This window comes from Vipera berus, assembly GCF_964194415.1.
Source record: "Vipera berus genome assembly, chromosome: 2".
In the NCBI taxonomy this organism is placed as follows: Eukaryota; Metazoa; Chordata; class Lepidosauria; order Squamata; family Viperidae; genus Vipera; species Vipera berus.
Window position 1 is genome coordinate 180,018,083 of NC_138203.1, and position 19,725 is coordinate 180,037,807.

Below are 19,725 nucleotides of genomic sequence, written 5' to 3' on the forward strand. Positions count from 1 at the left end.
TGTAGATGCCACTGAGTGAGGTACTTTGAAACTAAATCCAAAGAGATTCCAGACCAAAGAAGGAAATACTTTTTCACACATAGCATAATTAGTCGGTAGTTGTAAAATGGGCAACCAATATAGTTGGATTTAAAAGGGGGTTGAACAGACCCATGAAGGAATCAATGAATATTAATGCTAATGGCTTTTAACCATTCCCTTGGCTGTAGGCAGCATTCTTTATAAACTAATTGCTGAGGATTAGATAGTAGAAGGAGGCTATCATTCTCCAATCCAGAATGAGAAATGAATCAAATTGGTCACTTATGTGTCAGAACATGCTGGATAAGGTGAGCTTCGGGCCTGATCTCACAGGGCTTTTCTTTTGTTCATATGTACAGGCAGGGAATAGTTTGCTGAAATTGAAACTGGCATCCAAGCGAGTAACAGGATTTCAGATGTTATTATATTACCTTTCATTCATAAATTCATTTAGTTCAGTGAATATTGATTCAAAATATTTTATGACTTCCTACTCAAGGAAACAATATCTTTTGTTGTTTACCAATATTAAAATTTTGTTTAATCATCTGTGGTATTTTTATTTTGTTCCTTCGGATTTGTTGTGCATAAAGGAATAATCTGATTTGTAATATTTGCACATAGTTGATTTTATTTTCCATATTTTCATTTTTGAAAGCCTTTGAATGCCCCATATACATTTTGAGGAAAAATAAGGATTGTATTATGAATATCCTGTTTTAATGCTCTATTTTTTCCCCTAATAAGATACATATGCCGCAAAACTAAATCTAGTTCACCTTTGTGGAACTAAATTCCGAACATAGGACTGCACTGATGGCTTAGTATAGTTTATGCTCATCAGAAAAACGGTTTTTCTTAACTAACCTGGTCAAGTCTTAATATTGTCACACTCCTCATCTACAGTTTTCAGTTCAGTCCCTATATTCCCTTCTGTTGTATGGTAGTTATGGTTTCTGAGGAAGAAGAGGAGATGATTACCTCAGAGATGGGCTCGCCACTCCTCCAGAAGAAGAATTCTCTGGCTGGGTCACTAGATCAGATTCCAAACCGAATAGGAACCTCACTCTCTCCTGAATCTTCAAGCAACAAGGCAGACTCCCAAGATGCCAAAAGTGAGTCTACCTTCTATCGTGGTTGCTACTGAAGCTTGTGTGGTGTCCATGGTGAAGAAACTCTTCTCTGTGCCTCAGCTTACTTTAATTATAAATTTTATGGTCCAGTGTAACATTTTCATGATTAAAACACTTATTCATCTAGATAAAATATTATAGAAATAAATCTATAAAACACTTTAAAATATTTATGTGTATAGTAGTAAAATAGTTTTACTAATGATTTTACTCTAATGGTCTATAAAGTTACTTCAGGTGACCCTTCATCTGAATATCAAAAGAAAAATTTCAGGAGATTATAAAACCCAACTCAAAATTTGCAAGTAAGATTTAGCAATCTTATACATATTGGATCTTTTAAATTTTAAATTTTAAATTTTATTTTGGAATACCATAGGTGCTGTTTGAGTGAGTCAGATGTAATCTTTAAATGTTGCTGCTCCTAATATTAGCAGCCTACTTAAAGGAAAGAGCTGGGAAATGCTGTTCTATATATGTTCATGCATTTTAAAAATAATTCAAAATTGTATCTGAAAGTACACCTCTGTTCATTAATCGAATTACCATTCATCTAACTGAAGTATCCTTTTTCAGATGTGAATTGCCGACCATAATATGCATAGATACTCAATGAGACTCAAAATATTTTCTTATTGTTATAAAGTGTAGCCACAAATTCGTTTTGTACATACAGAGACAGTATGATGATAGAAGATGTCTGTAGAATTATCCAATCCTGGACTACTGGCTAAATGAACAATACTAGAACAGTGCACTGTGCCACATTTTTACTGAACACCTTGAATCAATATTTACTGCTTTTTGTTAGAAAAGTAAAGGAAGTTTTAGGATTACCACCTCTCTTAAGTGGTAAGTTGAATTAGATGTTCCAGTCAATATATCAGGCTTCTACATATACGTTAACTATCAGGTATGAGCCTAAGGTGTTGTCTATAAAAAGGAGAGTTCATGTCACTGGAACCTGCTGTTGATGATCACAGTTAGTTGTCATCGTTGATATCAGCTCTTCAGGTTTGTGGAAATGAATCGTGTTCTGATCAAGAGAGATCTGTACAGACTTTAGAAAAGGGGTTGGTGATGCCCTTGTGGATGGAAATGGTACTGAAATCATTGCCAAAGTTATTGGCCTCTGTCAGACCATGATCAGAGAGATAGCATACAGATTGAGAAAATGTACTCTAGTACCATTGTTATTCTTCTCAGGAGTGCTCCAGCAGAAATTACCCTGAAAACAAAGTATATAATACTGTGGGAAACTACAAAGAGGTAATAACAAAGGATCTATGAGCCATTCTTGCATTGACTCTTATCAGTGTTCATGAGCCCAGCATTTAAAAAAACACTAAACAAGTGTGTGCACAAATGAGACTACACTGGAAATGTTTGCCATTCATGAGAAGTATTATATCTGGAGGAAAAAACTGCATTCCAACAAAGAAACTCTGGTAGCCAGAGAATCATTTGAAGCTTCTTTGCATCTTCAGAATCTGAAAGTCTCACATTTGTTGATGGAACAATAGATTCTGGATTATATCAGCAAATTCTACAGAAAACTATCAGGATATTTATCCCTGAGCTGAATTTTAAACCAAAGTGGGTCATGAAACATGACAATCCTAGGAATCCAAGAAATCTATTTGGGAGTGGCTGAAGGAGAAGAAATTTCAAATTGGAATGACTGAGTCCAAATCCTGACCCTAATTGAATTTTGTGGGCAAAACAAGCCCCAACATTACAATGAATTTAAGCAGCTCTGTAAAAAGAAGTGGGCAGAACACTTTAAAATTGGTATGTAGGATTCATCAACAGATACAGGAAACTTTTGGTTGAAGTCATTGATATTATACGAAGTGCCACCAGTTATTAAATCCAGAGAGTGTGAGTGTTGATTCAGTGTGTTCAGTGGAGATGTGTGTTGTTTGTTTAGCCAGAATCTCTTATCAATTAATAGGAATTAGGTAAGACTCAGATCACATTGTAGGTTGCAGTACTGCCAGATTAAATATAACTTGGGGATTCACAAAGTTTCTTTCATCATTGTATGAAGTTTTATTTTGCAGGAATCTTAAATATTGATTTGATTTACATTCGTATGTTTCTGAAACATAGACAAGATGCATAGACAAGACTGAAACATAGGCAAGTCTCTTTGATTTTATTTAATATAGCTAATCAATAGCTATATTTTTTTAAAAAAATATTTTGCTTTGCTCTTCAGCTGAAAACAATTCAAGGGCAGTTTAAAATATAAATAAAAAGACATTTTCCTTCCACAAGCTCATATATTTGAAAACAACAACAACAAAAGGAATAGGGGGAGGAAAATAATTGCTTTTGAGCACCAATTCTTCAAATTATATCGTATTGTTATAATGGGCCGTTTGAAAGGAAAAATCCAGGAGAGGAAGAGGCTGATAGATTTGATCCCTCAGTGGATTAGATGGAATATCGTTGACACTTGAGGGAGGAAGAACCTGTTTTTCACCTCTCCCTATTGCAGCCTGACATAATAGAGTCCTATTACTGCAGTTTGTCCAGCAGCAGCAGGTGAGAAACTACAGTTGCAATACGTCTGAAAGTATAGCAAGAGTTACAGTGTTGTGTTAAGGCAGAGCGGGGAATTGGCCCTGTGTGGTTTCTAGGATTTAGTTATGGTAGGGCAGCTGAAACCAGTTTATGTGTGAACTTGTTTCAGAGCGATGGCTTCACGATGGAGGAGAAGTTAAATCTTGACTTGATTTTTGCTGAAGAAATTTGCAGCCGCCACTTAACCATTCAGCCAATTTTATCTGTCGTAAGACAGACCGCGGAAGTCATTTTCTTCGGCTAGCCTGGCTGTTTTACGGAGAAGGGTCCCAAGCAAGATAAGATAAATACATTTCTGGTCTACTGAGCGGTAGCAAAGGTAGTCTAGGGTGAAGCTTAACACTGTCTCAATAAGTCACTCTCCTCTTTCCAGCACCAAACCTCACGAAATGTGAGGTCTGTGGCACCTGCTTCGAGACCCGCAAGGGCCTGTCCAGCCACGCTCGTTCTCACTTACGGCAGCTTGGCGTGGCCGAGTCTGAGAGCAGTGGAGCTCCTATCGACTTACTTTATGAACTGATGAAACAGAAAGGAAAAGCGAACAGCAGCCCCGTCTCTCCGAGTCTTAGCAAAAAATCTGCCTCTCCCAAAGAAGGGTCTGCAGGGTCCTCACGGCCAACACTGCCGCCGCCTCTCGACAAAGCTTCGGAAAGGTCACAAGAGCCACCTGTAAACAGAGCCATCAAATCCCCTCCAGGTTTCACCCCCAAGAATGTTTCCCAACCAGGATCTCCCATACTCAAGGAAATGGCATCTGCTCTGCCTGCTTCTCCTCCAGAAAAGAACCCTGAAGACAAAAGCCCCAAGCTACCGTTGGGCCCTCTGCAGAGTTCACCTAAAACACAGTGGTCACAACTGGAGGAAGAAGGCCCTTTAAATCTAAGTGAGTCTGTTTGATCCTGATGCTGCTTGCAAATAGGAGAGCTGGCTTGCAGGTTGCTCCTGCGGGGGAGCTCTTGAATTTCACATTGCCTTGTAGCGTGAAACACCCACCCCCACCCCCACCCCAATATACAGGATTGCCCCCCCCCCTCGGGAGACACATTTTACAGCTTTTGGCTTTACTTGGGGTTACTCCAGTCACACACACTGCAACCTGTGTACATTGTAGTATTGCGGCAGGGACCATCATATGAGCAAATAAGACAAATAGGATCCATTTGATCTGGTTCAAAGATTCCTGTTCCAAAAGAACTACCAAGGTTGAGATTATGGTTGGATTAGATGGAGTGTTTTTCTCCAAGTAAGTGGGGTTTGCATTTTTTGGGGGGGATCCCTAAATACTTGATCTCAGCAAAAGAGGCAATTCTGTGTAATTTACTAGTCTCTGTCCAGCTTAACCCTAGGAGGGTTGATCATACTTACACAATTCCAGGTTATGCTAGAAAGCTTTTGTGTGGGCCTTTTTTTATTTGAGCCCAGAGATCATATGTATTTGTGGTTAGAACTCAAGGATATTTCTCCATGAAAGGGCCACTATCTGCTTCCTTCTAAAATCTTGAGCAAAGTTACTTTACTTCGAAACTAATAGATTACATTTTTAGACTCCTGAGAAGAACTAATCATTAAAAAAAATCCTAATAACTATGGAATACAAGATAGTTCTTTACAATTTGCTGGCACCACTGATTTTCTGACTGAAGAAAATTTTCTGTTCTGTTACACGACGGCCTTCCTTCCCCCCATTACAAGCACATTTTTTCCTTTTTGCCATCTTTGTTGGGATTTATTTTAAGATTTGTGGACTCGTGACTCGTATTGGAACGTCTTTGATCTGAAACTAATTTAGCATATATTTCTGGCTTCAATATTCAGGGCTAGGTCTGTTCAGCCTTGCTTTCTGTGAAATCTGTAGAAACGGTATAAGCCACTATCCTTCTTTGACGTTCTTTTGCACTGGAGAATTTTTAGTGTCTGCTATTGATTCAGCCTTTTTCAGCTCTTCAGTAATTGTTACTGGTAGCTTACAGTGAGTTTCATTTAGTGTTGCCTATAGGCTGAGGTAAGTAGAATTATAAAGAAAGAGCAGTTGTCTGATGGGTTTGAACAAGGATTCTAAGAGCCCTATTTCCTTGTAGGAAATGGATAAGGAATAATAGTACATAAGGCTTCTGTTGTGGTTCTTTTCATTGTTGTAACAGCAGTAAAGTCCACAGCACTATTTTTTATGTAAAATGTATTTCAACCTCATATATTCATCCCATCGTTGAATGCTATGCTAGTTTCACTGACTAAAAATTCAATTGTGTATCCCAGTACTGTTTGTTGCTTTTCAGAATGAACTGAGGGCATACATACTGTTCACAATGTAAGAGTTTAAGACATGCACTACAATCTTTAAATATGGTACAATTCCGCATCAGTTATAATACTTAAGGGGTTGCCAAGAAACTTTAATTTTTCAATCCTGCTCTGAGCTATTATTCATATTTAAATGGATGCCTTGCCTAGGCACTTTATGTTCTAGAAACCTATGTGAAAATAATGCAGGCTTTGTTTTGGATGAAGACATTTCAAATAGTATTTTGTCTTACATACCCAATAGTAGATTTTTAAACTATAACTTGTCATTTTCTTTATGGCTTATATGGCTTTTCTGAACATTCACGTAAATTTGTCACAGGCATAAATGTAATTAATTAAAATAAGCTCCTAAAATATTAGTCCTGCAAAACCTGACTAACGACTCCTGTCAGTTTTGGTATCATTCCAATTCTAAATGTTTATATGATGTTTTGTAATTCATAAAAGGCATAGCACTGCAAGAGGTATGTCAAGGTAATTCTCATTCCATCTTATTTTGAAGTCAAAATGAAAGCTTATTAAATCAAGATGTTTCTAGAAACTGGACAGATGGGAGAAATGAGTTCTTATGGGAAGAATTCCACTCAGCTGAATGTTATTTAGCTGTGCTGACCATATTGGTGAGAAGCTTCAAGTCATGAAATATTAGGCAAATACAAATAGCGCTGTTCTCTCTGCCATCTGATTTTTCTGGCATCAATTGATATTTGAAAATCTGACATTGCAAGTAACTTTTTTATTATTCCGTTCTCAAAATTTACACATACTTAAAACACCTGTTGGTTTAAGCTGAGGACAAGCCCATGTATCAAAAAAGAGAACTTTGTTGGAAAAAATTGACCTGAGTCAATGAAAGGAAATATCAAATATCTCTTCTGCAAAATTGTCTGTTTTAACTATTAAATCTGCAGCCGTGCTATGGGTGAATAACAAGCCTCTCCTTTGGAGTTATATATATCAATTATTCCTGTAGGTAAATACTTTTTTTAACATACCCTTTCCAAAGTCAGAAACGAGTCCTTTAGACAAAAGTCGTCCTCTTCAGGTTTTAAAAGGTGCTTGAGACACATTATTTATGTAATCGTATCTCTTGTGATCAATGTTTTTTTTTTCCGCAGCTGTAGATAGTGACTCGGGCAGAGAAATTGACTGCCAGTTATGTGGTGCCTGGTTTGAAACCAGAAAAGGGCTGTCAAGTCACGCTAGAGCCCACCTGAGACACCTGGGAGTGAGCAATCCAGATGCTAAAGGATCTCCTATTGATGTTTTAAATGATCTCATCAAAAATGAAGACTTCAAAGGCCGCCTTTCCTCTCTCCTCCATAGCGAGAGAGAATCATTAGGGGAGATTGGGAGTTCTGATGGACACAGGCCAAAGAACACAGCTACCGCAACACCTACCACAGGCATGAAACAAGCACACTCACCAAGGCCTTTGGGCAAACAGCCATCTATACTCTCACCTCACTCCCTTCCACCATCCAAGAAGCTGAAGCCACATGGGCACAGGCTGTCACTTGTGGCCAGTCTACAAAGGAAACAGGGTCTTTCTTCCAGTGCGTACTGGGCATCAGATGCTGAGATGGCTCCACTCAATCTCTGTAGGTTCTATCAGCGCTGGCTATTGTCCCCTCCTCCTCTTCCTCCTCCTCCCCCTCTACCCCTCTAGTCTTGTTTATGTGACATGGAGCTGTGCACTTAGAAATGCAGACCTCTTGTCATTACCTGCCTTATGTCTTATTTAACCAATAGTGGGGTGGAGAAACATACTCTTTGGCTTGCATTCTCCATTGCGCTTTCCCTTTCAAAGCTTTTTCTGAGTGCTATATTAAAGCTTTCCCAGCTGGCCTCTGCATATACTGATGTTACCCATTCCTTCTCTAGGCATTTTCTCTATTTGATCCAAATAGACAACCAATTTTTGACCCAGGTATATGCTTGGTTTCTATGCAGTTAGAAATGTCAAAAGACAACTGTGGACTCCACATAGTTGTTCCTTATGGAAGGGGAATTTTTTTTTTTGCTATTTAAGACATTTTTTTCTTTTGCAGCCCTGGCCTTTTTTGTGGCCATGGGTTGATTTCTGACTTCTCCATTTTGTAGGGCACTCACTGGGCGTATTCAGTCTCAACGGAATATTGAATACCAATTTGTTTCTCTTTGACACATAAGGTCTTAGCTTTTTCAGAACTAGGATGAACATTGTTTCTTTTGCCATTTATACCAGGGCTTTAACTAATGCTTTAACATCCCATATCAGGGATGAAGAAGAGTAACTTCAAGGTGATTTAAGATGTTAGCTGTGTTCCTCCCTTAATGTAAATAGATAAAACCAGTCAAAGGGTATCTTCCTACTGGTGATTAACAATTGATTGATAGCCACACACACCGCATATTTAATAGCATATGGCGTATTTAATGGCACCTCTTTGCTTTGATTGTTCTGTATTACCTAAAGACAATTGCAGGGTGGCAAATAAGTGACACTTGGTGGTTTCCCCCCAAGCTTTCTGGGGGTGAGTTCTTTGATAGGGAGACTTACGTAGACATTGAATGATGGGATAGAAAATATAACTCTTAATTTATACTTTGGGATTATCTGTTCAGTGTACAGTAAGTCAGCGTGCTTAATCCAGATGGGTGGCTTCTGTATTTTAAAAGTGACTGTGTGATAACCGCCATGGAAATGCCTGAACCTCTTCCCTCAAAAGCTGAATGAAGTTGGATTAGAAGGAAAGTGTACAACTGTGTTATGCTTTGACATTAGAAATTATCTTGTATCAGCTGCGTTCACCCTTTTTTAATTGGACATTTTCTGCCGTTCTCAGTTCTTTGTCCATATTAACAGGGAGCCTTGTTTTGACCATATCTATCCTAGATGTCATGGTGTTTTATTGGAAATTATCGATGTTTATTTGTTTTGGCCAAATTTACTGAAATACCAGCTTTGCTTGTGAAAAAACCCTTGCACTATATACTTGCTTCATATTGGGACAGGAATACATAGTTGGTGCCCACATCATCCTGCTTTTTCCTGCTCATTTTATTTTATTTTATTTTATTGCAGTCACATTAATTTATTGGTTCTTCTTTCTTGTTTATTCTCAGCCTCTGGCGCAGAACCTGTGCGGGACATCAGATGTGAATTCTGTGGGGAATATTTTGAGAATCGCAAAGGGCTCTCCAGCCATGCCAGATCCCACCTACGTCAAATGGGGGTGACTGAATGGTACGTGAACGGTTCTCCGATTGACACACTCCGAGAAATTCTGAAAAGGCGAGCTCAGCCTCGGACCCATACCTCGAGTTCCCCAGCACATGGTCAGAAATCAGTCAGCCAGTCTGTCCTCGGAGGTTCTCTGGAACCCTGTAGCCCAGGAGAAGGCCACATGCCTGGGATCTCTAAGAAGGCGCAGCAGCCAGGAAGCCCCATGGGGCACTCGCCTACCTCTTCTCCTCCCCCGACTGCTAGAAAAATATTCTCCGGGCTTCCTTCTTCTTTGCATAAGAAATTGAAGCAAGACCAATTACGGATGGAAATCAAGCGGGAAATGATATCTGGGGGACTTCACAACGAATCGCATCTGTCTGACAGAGCCTGGTCACCACGGGAGGAGATGTCTCCACTCAATCTCTGTAAGTGTTAGTGATGGGTACGGGATCCCTAGTTTTGTGACGCATGTCTGAATGGAACCGCGGTTGGAATTTCATAAGATTTTTTTCCCTTCTTTGTGTTTGTTTTTACTAAGCGGTGAATTTTGGATTACAAGACCCTGCATGCCGTTCTGACAATTTTACCTGTGTGTGCAAATGTATTTTGCACCGTGGAAAAGGATCGTTTTGTTTTTGACAGTTCCTTAATAAAGCAAGAAGGTTTAAAACATTTAGTAATTGGCAAAATACAGGTCCAAACACTCAATCTTTCTAGGCTAGCTTCCCCCAAATTGACTGACCTCCCGATGCCTAGACTTTAAATATTAGAATTCACCAGTCAGCATATCACTTGCCAAAAATTCTGGTCCTCGTATCTAAAAGATGGCAATATTGAAGAGCTATCCTTCAAGTTGCAAATGGTTGAAGCATAAATGACCAGTGTCTCAAGGCTTTTTAAAGCTCCAGATGAGTAGCTGTAGAGAAGCAAGATATAGACAAGGTTAGATCTCCCCACCCTTAATGTGACTTGAAAAATGCTGTAAAAATAAATAAGGGGTTTGGTTTGCTGCTAGTTCCTTGTTTGTTAAACGTTTTCTGTGTGTCTTTTATCTAAGCTGCTCGTGCAGACCCTGTCCGGGAAATTCGTTGTGAATTTTGTGGCGAGTTTTTTGAGAACCGGAAGGGGCTGTCTAGCCACGCCAGGTCTCACTTACGTCAGATGGGAGTAACTGAATGGTCAGTCAATGGATCTCCCATTGATACACTACGTGAAATCATAAAGAAAAAGAACAAGCCGTGCTTGATCAAGAAGGAGCCAAACACAATGAGCATTGAGCTTCCCACAGCTATGGGAGACGATAGAGCTGATCCTAAATCGCCTGGGAAAATTCTGCAGCCCATGACATTGTCTCCACTGGGCGGAAAGACTGGAAAATCAAATCTTGGTCGGGATATGTCCTTGTCACTGCTCAAGTCACAGGAAGGATTCCTGGCACCGCTCTCTGCTAAACGGCCACTATCAGATGAACGACTGGGTGGCCACAGTGAAATGAAGCAGAAAACTTACATCCAGACTGAATTACCATTCAAAGCCAAGCTCCTGCATGAAAAGCCCACTCATACATGTAAGTGCTGTCAAGGTACAGGGAAGGGATATGACTGGGATTCAGATAAAATTTGAAATTCTGTGACAGGGCTTTTCACAGTGAAATTGAATTGCTTCCTGACTGGGTAGAGTGAAAAAGATGGTTAAATAGTAAGCCGGTACCTTTTGGTATTTCATTTTGTTTTATAGCAGCTTCAAGCCTGCAGTAGTAATATACTTAGCAGTTTCATACAAGCTCCTTAATGCAAATAATCATCTGTTGGGATAGTTTTAAAGTGTAGAACGTGGGCGTATCTTTCTTCCTTTCTGTGTGTTTAATTCTCCCACCCTCTCACCATGGTTCATAAAGAAGTTCCATCAGGTTTGCAGAAGCAAACAAATAAATAAACTACTGTATCCCAGCCGTAGTTCCGTGCCCTCAAAGTGGCCAAAGGTATTTGCAGCATAACTGCTTTCATACAAAGAATAGCGGGTTTGGTTAGCTTGTAAGTAGGAAGCTAAGAGTCGGAGAAAGCAGTGCTTTAGGGATTTCAAACCAAACTTTTCAAAAGCCTTAGTCCCGAGTGATATTTAGGGAGACGTAGAAATCCTGAGATGGAACAGGTAAGGATATCATTCAAAACCTGAAGTGCTGATTACGTCCTTTATTGAGGATTTTGCTCAGTCCAGCTCCCTGCCTTTTCTGCTTCCAGCCAGTGAAGCCTGCTGCGAACTCTGCGGCCTCTACTTTGAGAATCGTAAAGCGCTAGCCAGCCACGCTCGGGCACATCTCAGACAGTTTGGAGTAACCGAATGGTGTGTGAACGGATCCCCAATTGAGACTTTAAGTGAGTGGATCAAACATCGCCCCCAGAAAGCCGGAGCCTATCGCAGCTACATCCAAGGTGGGCGGCCCTTTGCAAAGAAGTTTCGCAATGCTGCTCACATGCGTGACGGTGATGCCTCTGGGAAGAGAGTAGCCCTGAGCCTGCAGGCAGGCAGTCCTTCACTGATGAGCAGAAGCCTAAGTGGGGAGATGATGCCAAATGAGCCCAGTAAAGCTGTGGATGGTTATGGCAGCGGTGAGCGGCCCGCAATCACATCTCCTTTGTCGCTTGTAAAGTTGGAGGAGCATCATCAGCATAACATCAACAGTGAGTCGTTGCTCTTAGATTGTCAGCACAAGATGCATTGCAAATTTCTGGGAGTCTACCTCTGTGAAGATCTGACCTGGAAAGTTAACACAACCCAGGTGGCTAGAAAAGCCCAACAGAGGCTTCACTTTCTTAGGGTCTTGCGGAAGAACAGGGTAGAACAACAGCTAATGACCCTCTTTTACCGGTCTGCTATAGAGAGTGTCCTCTCGTACGGTATTGTGGTTTGGTATGCTGGTCTGACATCCGTGGACAGGAAAGTATTACAGAGGGTGGTGAGCACAGCACAAGACATTGTGGGCTGTCCCCTGACACCACTGGATGACATCGCCAGGGCTCGTTGCCTTGGAAGAGTGAGGAAGATTCTCAGGGATGACTCACACCCTGGACGGTATCTCTTTACTTTCCTACCATCCGGTAGGAGATATAGGAGTATAGCCAGCCGTACCAACAGGCTGAAAAATAGCTTTTATCCGTGGGCTGTTAGGCTTTTAAATGGGACATAATCTCTGTGAACGTATGCAGAATTGACTTGGGAGGCCGGTGTGTGGTGTAGTTGGTTCACATGGTGTGGTAGGATGGAGGGTTTGTTGTCACTGTGTGTTGGGGGGAGGGAGCACGGGGGGAGGCTCAGCTAATCTCAATGTACACATGTTGTACTTGACAATAAAGGTTTATTATTATTCATTGCAAAGCTTGCTGGAGAGAAGCCTCGGCAGAGGAGGCCCTTGGCTTCCTTGTGGGGAGGTGGGTATGCTGGCAGAGCTTGGAGTGCTCCTAGTTTGTAAACACCTCACTTGCCTGCGCCTGATGGCTCAAATGGTCTGGGAAATTCCAGCAAAGGACTTGAGTAAGGTTGATTAAGAGACTTTAACTTTTAGGTGAAGAGCTCAGAGAGCGTATGCCAGAATGGGCAGAGTTGTTTAGAAAATCCGGCGTGACATTCAGACTCCCATCCTTTTCTTATCCCCTTTCCCAGCATTGGCTTTCCTGAATACATTTCATGTTCAAAAAGTCGTTTTTATTCCACCTCTATCCCAGCTGGAATTGACTTGCTATATTCCATACACTTTCTGAACTGAACCTTTCTCTTCATTAGAATTTGAACGGAGGCAGGCTAGGCCCATTGAGGCTCCTCTACCTGGGGATGAGGAATCCACCGACTTGCAACAGAGGGCTGAGGAGGTCCGCCAGCCAGCCCCCAGAGTGAGACCGGTGCCCTCTCTGGTTCCTAGGCCACCACAGACCTCCTTGGTGAAATTTGTAGGCAACATCTACACACTGAAGTGCAGGTTTGTCTCGTTCTTCTATTGTATCAATTCTCGAATTCACAATTAGATATTAATCATGGGAATATTTCTGGTGACACCCTGCATCTGGGTGACCCCAAGACAATGTTTCTTTTTCAAAACCTGTTTGGAAACGAAGAGGTAAAATTGGGAGTCTCCGTCGAGGTTTCGCATTATATAAATTTTCACACTCTGGCATTCAGACGGATACCAATAGGCATTGTGTTCTTTCCGCAGATTTTGTGAAGTGGAGTTCCAAGGACCCCTCTCCATCCAAGAGGAGTGGGTGCGGCATCTTCAGCGCCACATTTTGGAGACTAACTTCTCCAAGGCCGATCCGTTGCGAAGTGGGACTGATGTGCCTGCAGCACCACCTGTAGCTGAAGCCCAGTAGCAAAGTTCTTAGGAAGCACCAGCATTCCAGGGTTTCTGCCTTACATTTCCAAATGTACAAGAATAATGTTGAACAAATGGGGGGGAGGGGCGAACACAATATTTGTTTTTCTGAATTCTATAACTTCGCCACAGAGTCCAGGTATTTGTAGACTTAATTTGGACTTTAAGAGGCTAAGAGAAGAGTCCAGAGTTTGAGCACTAAATAAACCATGTTTGGGGTTTTGGGAGATGTCCTTATTGACAGCAGTGGCATTCCACACTAGAGCCTCTTGTGTGTGTCCTGTCTGCGCAGAGGGAAGATGTTTTTTTTTCCCCAAAAAAGCAAAAAAAAGCAAAAAAGAATTGTCCTTAACCTTCCAGTAAATGCAAGTTTTTCCAAAGACACACTCTCCTTACAAGGAGAAAACACGCACTTGCTCTGTTGCAGTTCAGGCTGTAGAAGATGTTTTGGTGAGAGTTATGAATATGAGGTTCTAGTGAAAGTTGTGAACACGGGGATCATTTTGAGCCCGAACATAAGCTGGGAGGGTAGAAGCAGAGCTAAGTTGCTGTGTGGGGAAAGGTATTGATTCTATATGTGACCTTAATATATGTTTGATTCCTTAGGTGACAAGTCTTTAGTTTCTGTGGACGTTGGATCCTGTTCTGCATGTTCACATCCTCTAACTGTGTGTAATGGGGTTCTCCGTCCCAGTACGTTATAGGGGAATCAAGAACTCCTTGACCATATACGTTTGCCTCTTCCTTACTTCCTAATGTCAGTTGGTTATCTTTGTTTCCTGTGGAATTTTATATGTAGGTAATCCTACTCTGCAATACTATGGCAGTGTGATTTTGGTAGAGGGGTAAGATTCTCTTTTATCTTAAACCTTGGGCTAACGATTGACCTCTGCCTGAAGATGACGTGTCCTTCTGGCCAGTTCTGAATTAATAAGTTATCACCAGGAGTGACTGAAGAACTTGCAGCACAGCCTTTGGGACTTCTAGTTGGAGGGGCTTTACGTGTTGTTTCCTTTCTAGCAGGCACTTGGTGCAGTTCCCGGATCAGCAACAGTAAGTCCTACTGGAATTTCTGCTTTCCTGTTTTTGATGACTGTTGCCGTCTTCTTTCTCTTCATTGAACCTCAACTTTTTAAACTCTAGTTTTGTGTAGAAATGACGAACATTTGTTTTTATTTGGAACTCAAGCTGATCAAAGCTCGGAGAGAAATTACCTTTTAACTTTTTCAATAGGCCTATTCTGGTTATTATTGTACCTAGGAATATGTATATTAGATTAAACTTCTGTTCTGGAAACAAAATGGAGAATCTGAAGGTGTGCTTTTTGAGTCTTTGTAGAAAAATGAAAGAGTACCAAAAAAATAAAATAAAAAAGAAACCTAGGGTTTATGTAGAGGGAATTCCAAGAGTGGATATGGAAACAGTTTTCTGAAAAAGTCCTAGATCTTACCACTTAGCATATATTGAAGCATTGTGTGCTTTTGTTTTTATTCTGCTTTTCTCTTGAGGAAAAAACGAAGCTTTCGAAAAATGTTGCTTTCACTTGTTCATCATCCAAGATATTCTCACAACTAATGCGGCATAGGAGATTGTAAACGAAGTTGATTAGGGCAATCAAAAATATAATTAAGGTCTTGCATAATTATTTTTTATTTATTTTATTTTATTTTAATTCCATTTATATCCCGCCCTTCTCCAAAGACTCAGGGCGGCTTACAAGCTTAGCAGTAGCCTTCATTCTATGTATATGCCTGCTTATTAGGGCTTTCACACACACACACCCAAGCGGCATTATTACAAAGTCAGCTTAATTGCCCCCAACAATCTGGGTCCTCATTTGACCTACCTGGGAAGGATGAAAGGCTGAGTCAACCTTGAGCCTGGTGGGATGCGAACCTGCACTAATTGCAGGCAGCTGGTGTTACTTAAGGAGGCATCAGCCCACTGCTCCACCAAGGCTCTTGCATAATTAAGGGACCAGTAGTATCAGTAAGCTCATTGTTATCAAGAGGACATTTATTTTGAGATGTATTTTTCCCCTTTGATATTTTAAATATCAATCCATGTCCTGTATCCTTACAGTATGAAATGATCTTAATCTAAAATCATTCCATGTCAATGATTTTTTCCCCTCCACATTTAACTAAGTACAGAAAGCTACAATGACAAGGCAGCATAACCCCTTCAGTAAACTGAACAGATTCCTTTGCAGAGTTTAATTGTTGATTTCAGTTCAATTGCAAATTGAATTGTGAAAATCACTAACATTAGTGAGATCATAACCAGAAAAATGGTAAAGATTCAAGCCTCTAAAATGCATGCTGTGTCATACAGGTCATCCTCAAGATACATGTGGTCATTTAAATTCAGGATACGACAGACTGTCCAAAAACTACTTATAACCACGTTTTGAATTTATGGCCACTGCAAGGTCATTTGCCCTTATGACTGACCACAGAAACGTTGCAGCACATTCACATTGCCTCTCTCCCAACATACCCCACTGTATACCCAGAGACCTTGGGGCTCCTCCCTCCCTCCCCTCCCCTCCCCCTTTGCACATAGTTTGAAGAACTGTGAACCTCATGTTAGGAAAGGCCAATAATCCCTGGACCACGTGGCCACCTAGAAGTGGCCACTATTCTCAAGTATGCATTAATCTTAGTATGTTATTTTTTAAATTGACACTCTCATTATTGCTATACATTTTTAAAAACAGCCCTTTTATATTTTCCCTGTTTTAAAATTAATAGCAGGGAAATATCTTCAATTTGAATTTTTTTGAACTTTTCATCAGATGAGAGGATAAAAACAAAAAGAAAAAAAATCAAGGAAAAATAAAATTGAAATCACAGAGTTGTTCAGTCAGCTTTAAGATGGATATAGGATTGGGCTACAAACATTCTAATTGTATATAATAAAAGGTATGTTCTCCCAAATTTATTGAAATAAAAATCCTGGTAACTCCAGCCACCTGCCAGCAGTCCTCAGGATGGTGAGATGGTTTGAAATTAGATCAAGAAGTAGGAGCCTTCCAAGGTGTATTTGTTGCACATAAGATTCGGACACCCAGGTCATCATGAAACTGGAAACAACATAGTCCCTGAATTTGAGAGAGAAATACTCAGTGTCTTTGAAAAATGGCTTTTTGTACTCCCCCCAAAAAACACAAAAAAACAACCCACAAGTTCTTCAGGCAAAGCAAAAAGCATTTTATTAAGTTGGGGCAGTCAAATCTCTATATTCAGTACAGAAACAAGTGGCACATACGTTTCATACATGTGATACATCAGAAAGCATAAAGTATAAAAGCCATTGATTAGAAATGAAAAAGGACACCCTTAAAATAAGTTGCATCTCCTCCTTTCCCACCCAGGGGAACGCTCAATGACTTCAGCAAAGGAAATAGTTTTGGCTCAAAGAAAAGACATGGTTTCTTAAACTTCAAAAGAAAACATGAATGCTATGCTAAAGTGCTTAATATCACCTTTATTAAAATGCTAATAATGAAGCATAAAAGTCCAGGTAACAAATTCCCTATTTGTTTCTCAACATATTAATTTGCTAAACTACCCTTGCATTAATTAAGCAAGTGAACAATTAACATTTGACACTGTATGGGATTTATGGTGGGAGTGTACTGTGGGGCAAAACTAAGAATAATGGCAACACGGTTGCAGATATTGAAGGGGTACATTTAAGAAGACAACATCCAAGCAGGGCAAGGCCTATCATAGCCATTCCTATAAGCAGTAAATGTTTCACCCGCTCCAATCTGTCATCCAAGTCCCAAGTGTTTTGGTTTTCTTGAAAAGTTTCCCTGTTTTTTGACGGAGAAATTATTTTAGCTAATATCTGTTGTGTAATTAAGCTTTCATAAAAACTGCAGCAGGTTTGATTAATATATAGATACAGACACATACCCCTAATGTTCTACTAACAACTGATCTAAGGCGTTTTGTTTTCAATACTATTGTATTTCTGAGTAGTTAATTCATCCTGAAGTTCCTTACAGCTGTTTGAGGTGTCGTTAAGAAAGATTTCAAAAACAAAATACACATTTGCAACAAATTCAGCTAAATGTTAAAATCCTGTCTACAAAATGGGGGGGGGGCGCGAGAGGAGCTTGTCACCAATCAGTACTTGGGGGCACAGGAAAAAGAGGATATCCTTTACTTCCATTTTTTGGGGAGGGTGTTGACAAGGAGAAAAATCCCATAAGTTTTATTTTGCAGGCCAGCATTTTTGATCACATAAAGCTTGAGCTGAACAGGAGTATTGTTCTAAGCCCACGCCAGCAATGGGGTGGGTGCGGGCCGGCAGCCCGCGGGCCAGCAGTTTGACACCCCTTTCCTAGCCTATCCCATATCCATTTGTTGCACATAAAGATTGCAAAAGGAACAAAAGGCTGACAGAAGTCATGGCTGTTTAAAAATAAGTCCACAAAGGTTCTGAAAAGAGTTCCAAGAGTCTGTCAAAGTCAGCAAAGGTTCACTGTCCCTCCGGTTATGAATCCAGGGACTTTTTAAGCCACATGAAATCTCCAGCTGGAATGGATGGATCTAGTCAACTCAGAAGAACTGTGGCCTTCAGCAGTGCTGCCTTCAGTGCTCACTCTGCTGCTTCTGTAAGGATAGAAATGTTCGCTATTAGTTCATCTCGCCCCAACTGAAAGAAACGTCTCATAAGCAATACCAGAGAGAACAGGTGCAAAGACAACAACACAAGGTTCTTCAGCAGTCCTTACTCTTCAGCAGCCTAATAAGTGATTGCCTTTAATAATAAAAGAAAAGGCACCCAAAAGTGAAATGACCAGGTCTGTACACTGCTTCAAGTTGACTAGTTAAAGTCCTGTTTCATAAGTGACTAAACACTAATTTGTAAAGGCTTGAGTCTGACATTCAAGCAGAATAGTAGCACCTCCTCAGGAACAACAGTGATTGGAAAACCCATAATCAATCAGTAGCAGCCAAAACTCTTGGGCAGGCGTGTCAAACTGCCGGCCTGTAGGCTGGTTTCATCATACCGAAGCCGCGCCCACTCCATTGCCGGCAATGCAAAAAGAGTCGCGATATGTCGCGACACGTCACGTGGCATGGAGAGTTTGACACCTGTGCCCTTGGGCATCCAATTGCATCACAAGCAACAGGATCCAGTTGTTTAGTGCTTACCCCCTCCTGGCTCCTGGTTGTCTGCCGCCTCCTAGATGTGGGAGTGAAGCCACAGTTTTTGTGTGTTCTTTGAGGTGGACTGATCTGAGCCCTGCAATCCTGGGGCAGGTAAAACAATTAGATAAAAACTATCTTGAGTTCATAAATCACACAAAGCCAGAAAATGTATGTTTGGTTTTATTATGTCTATTGTCTGAAGCTGGTGTAGTTTATACACGACACTACACTTTAAGATTTCACATTTGATAGCTCAGTAAAAAAGAAGTATCTAGGTTTTTTTTTTTACAAGTAACTACTATTTAACAAATCTAGGAAGAAATGAGACCTGTAAAGACAGATTTGCAACATTAGGTCTCAAGGACCTATCACAGTGACCCCAACCTTTTCTATACCCCGCAGCCCTATCATTTAATCTTATATCTTCCATAGTCTGATTCTTGAGTTTATGAATAGAAAGAAACCCCGGTTTTAAGAATCAGGGATTCTTTAAATAGCAGTTATGAAGCATTAAATACTGAAAATTAGTTTTCAAATATGGCAACAAAGGGAAATTGTTCAGTTTACCCTACTGTATACCTTTTTAAAAGCACTCTGGAGGTACAGGTGTGTTACTCAGTTTTTGAAATTAAATATTAGAATCATAAAGTGAATGCTAAACGTTAGCTATAGTTTTGCTCTGTTAGAAAATAATCAATTTAATTTCATAATAAAATTGCTTTCTGTCTGGTGTGATACAATTATACCTTTATGTTGAAAATAAACATTTTAATATTATAGTAATTATTTTATAGAAAGATAAAATCCAAACCCCGTCCTATTCAAAGTAGAATCAGTCCACGGGGACTTCACAGACACAGGTTTTCCATATAGTTTTCTTGCCAATAATGCAAAATTGGTTTGACATTGTTTCTTCAATATTTGGGCAGGGTG

At 40.3% G+C, this 19,725-nt stretch overlaps 1 protein-coding gene across 2 annotated transcripts in view; it reads left to right on the forward strand.

Annotated features, from left to right (window-relative positions):
• WIZ (WIZ zinc finger) overlaps positions 1–15,446 on the forward strand; it is a 74,325-nt gene extending 58,879 nt beyond the window's left edge. For both annotated transcript variants that reach the window (XM_081315866.1, XM_081315867.1), the window contains exons 6-13: positions 969–1,136; positions 4,117–4,626; positions 7,166–7,648; positions 9,156–9,683; positions 10,316–10,825; positions 11,499–11,939; positions 13,039–13,231; positions 13,466–15,446. In XM_081315866.1, coding sequence (XP_081171992.1) covers positions 969–1,136; positions 4,117–4,626; positions 7,166–7,648; positions 9,156–9,683; positions 10,316–10,825; positions 11,499–11,939; positions 13,039–13,231; positions 13,466–13,622 — 2,990 coding nt within the window. In that variant the 3' untranslated portion in view covers positions 13,623–15,446. The remainder of the gene's footprint in view (positions 1–968; positions 1,137–4,116; positions 4,627–7,165; positions 7,649–9,155; positions 9,684–10,315; positions 10,826–11,498; positions 11,940–13,038; positions 13,232–13,465) is intronic.
• The last annotated feature ends 4,279 nt before the right edge of the window (positions 15,447–19,725 follow it).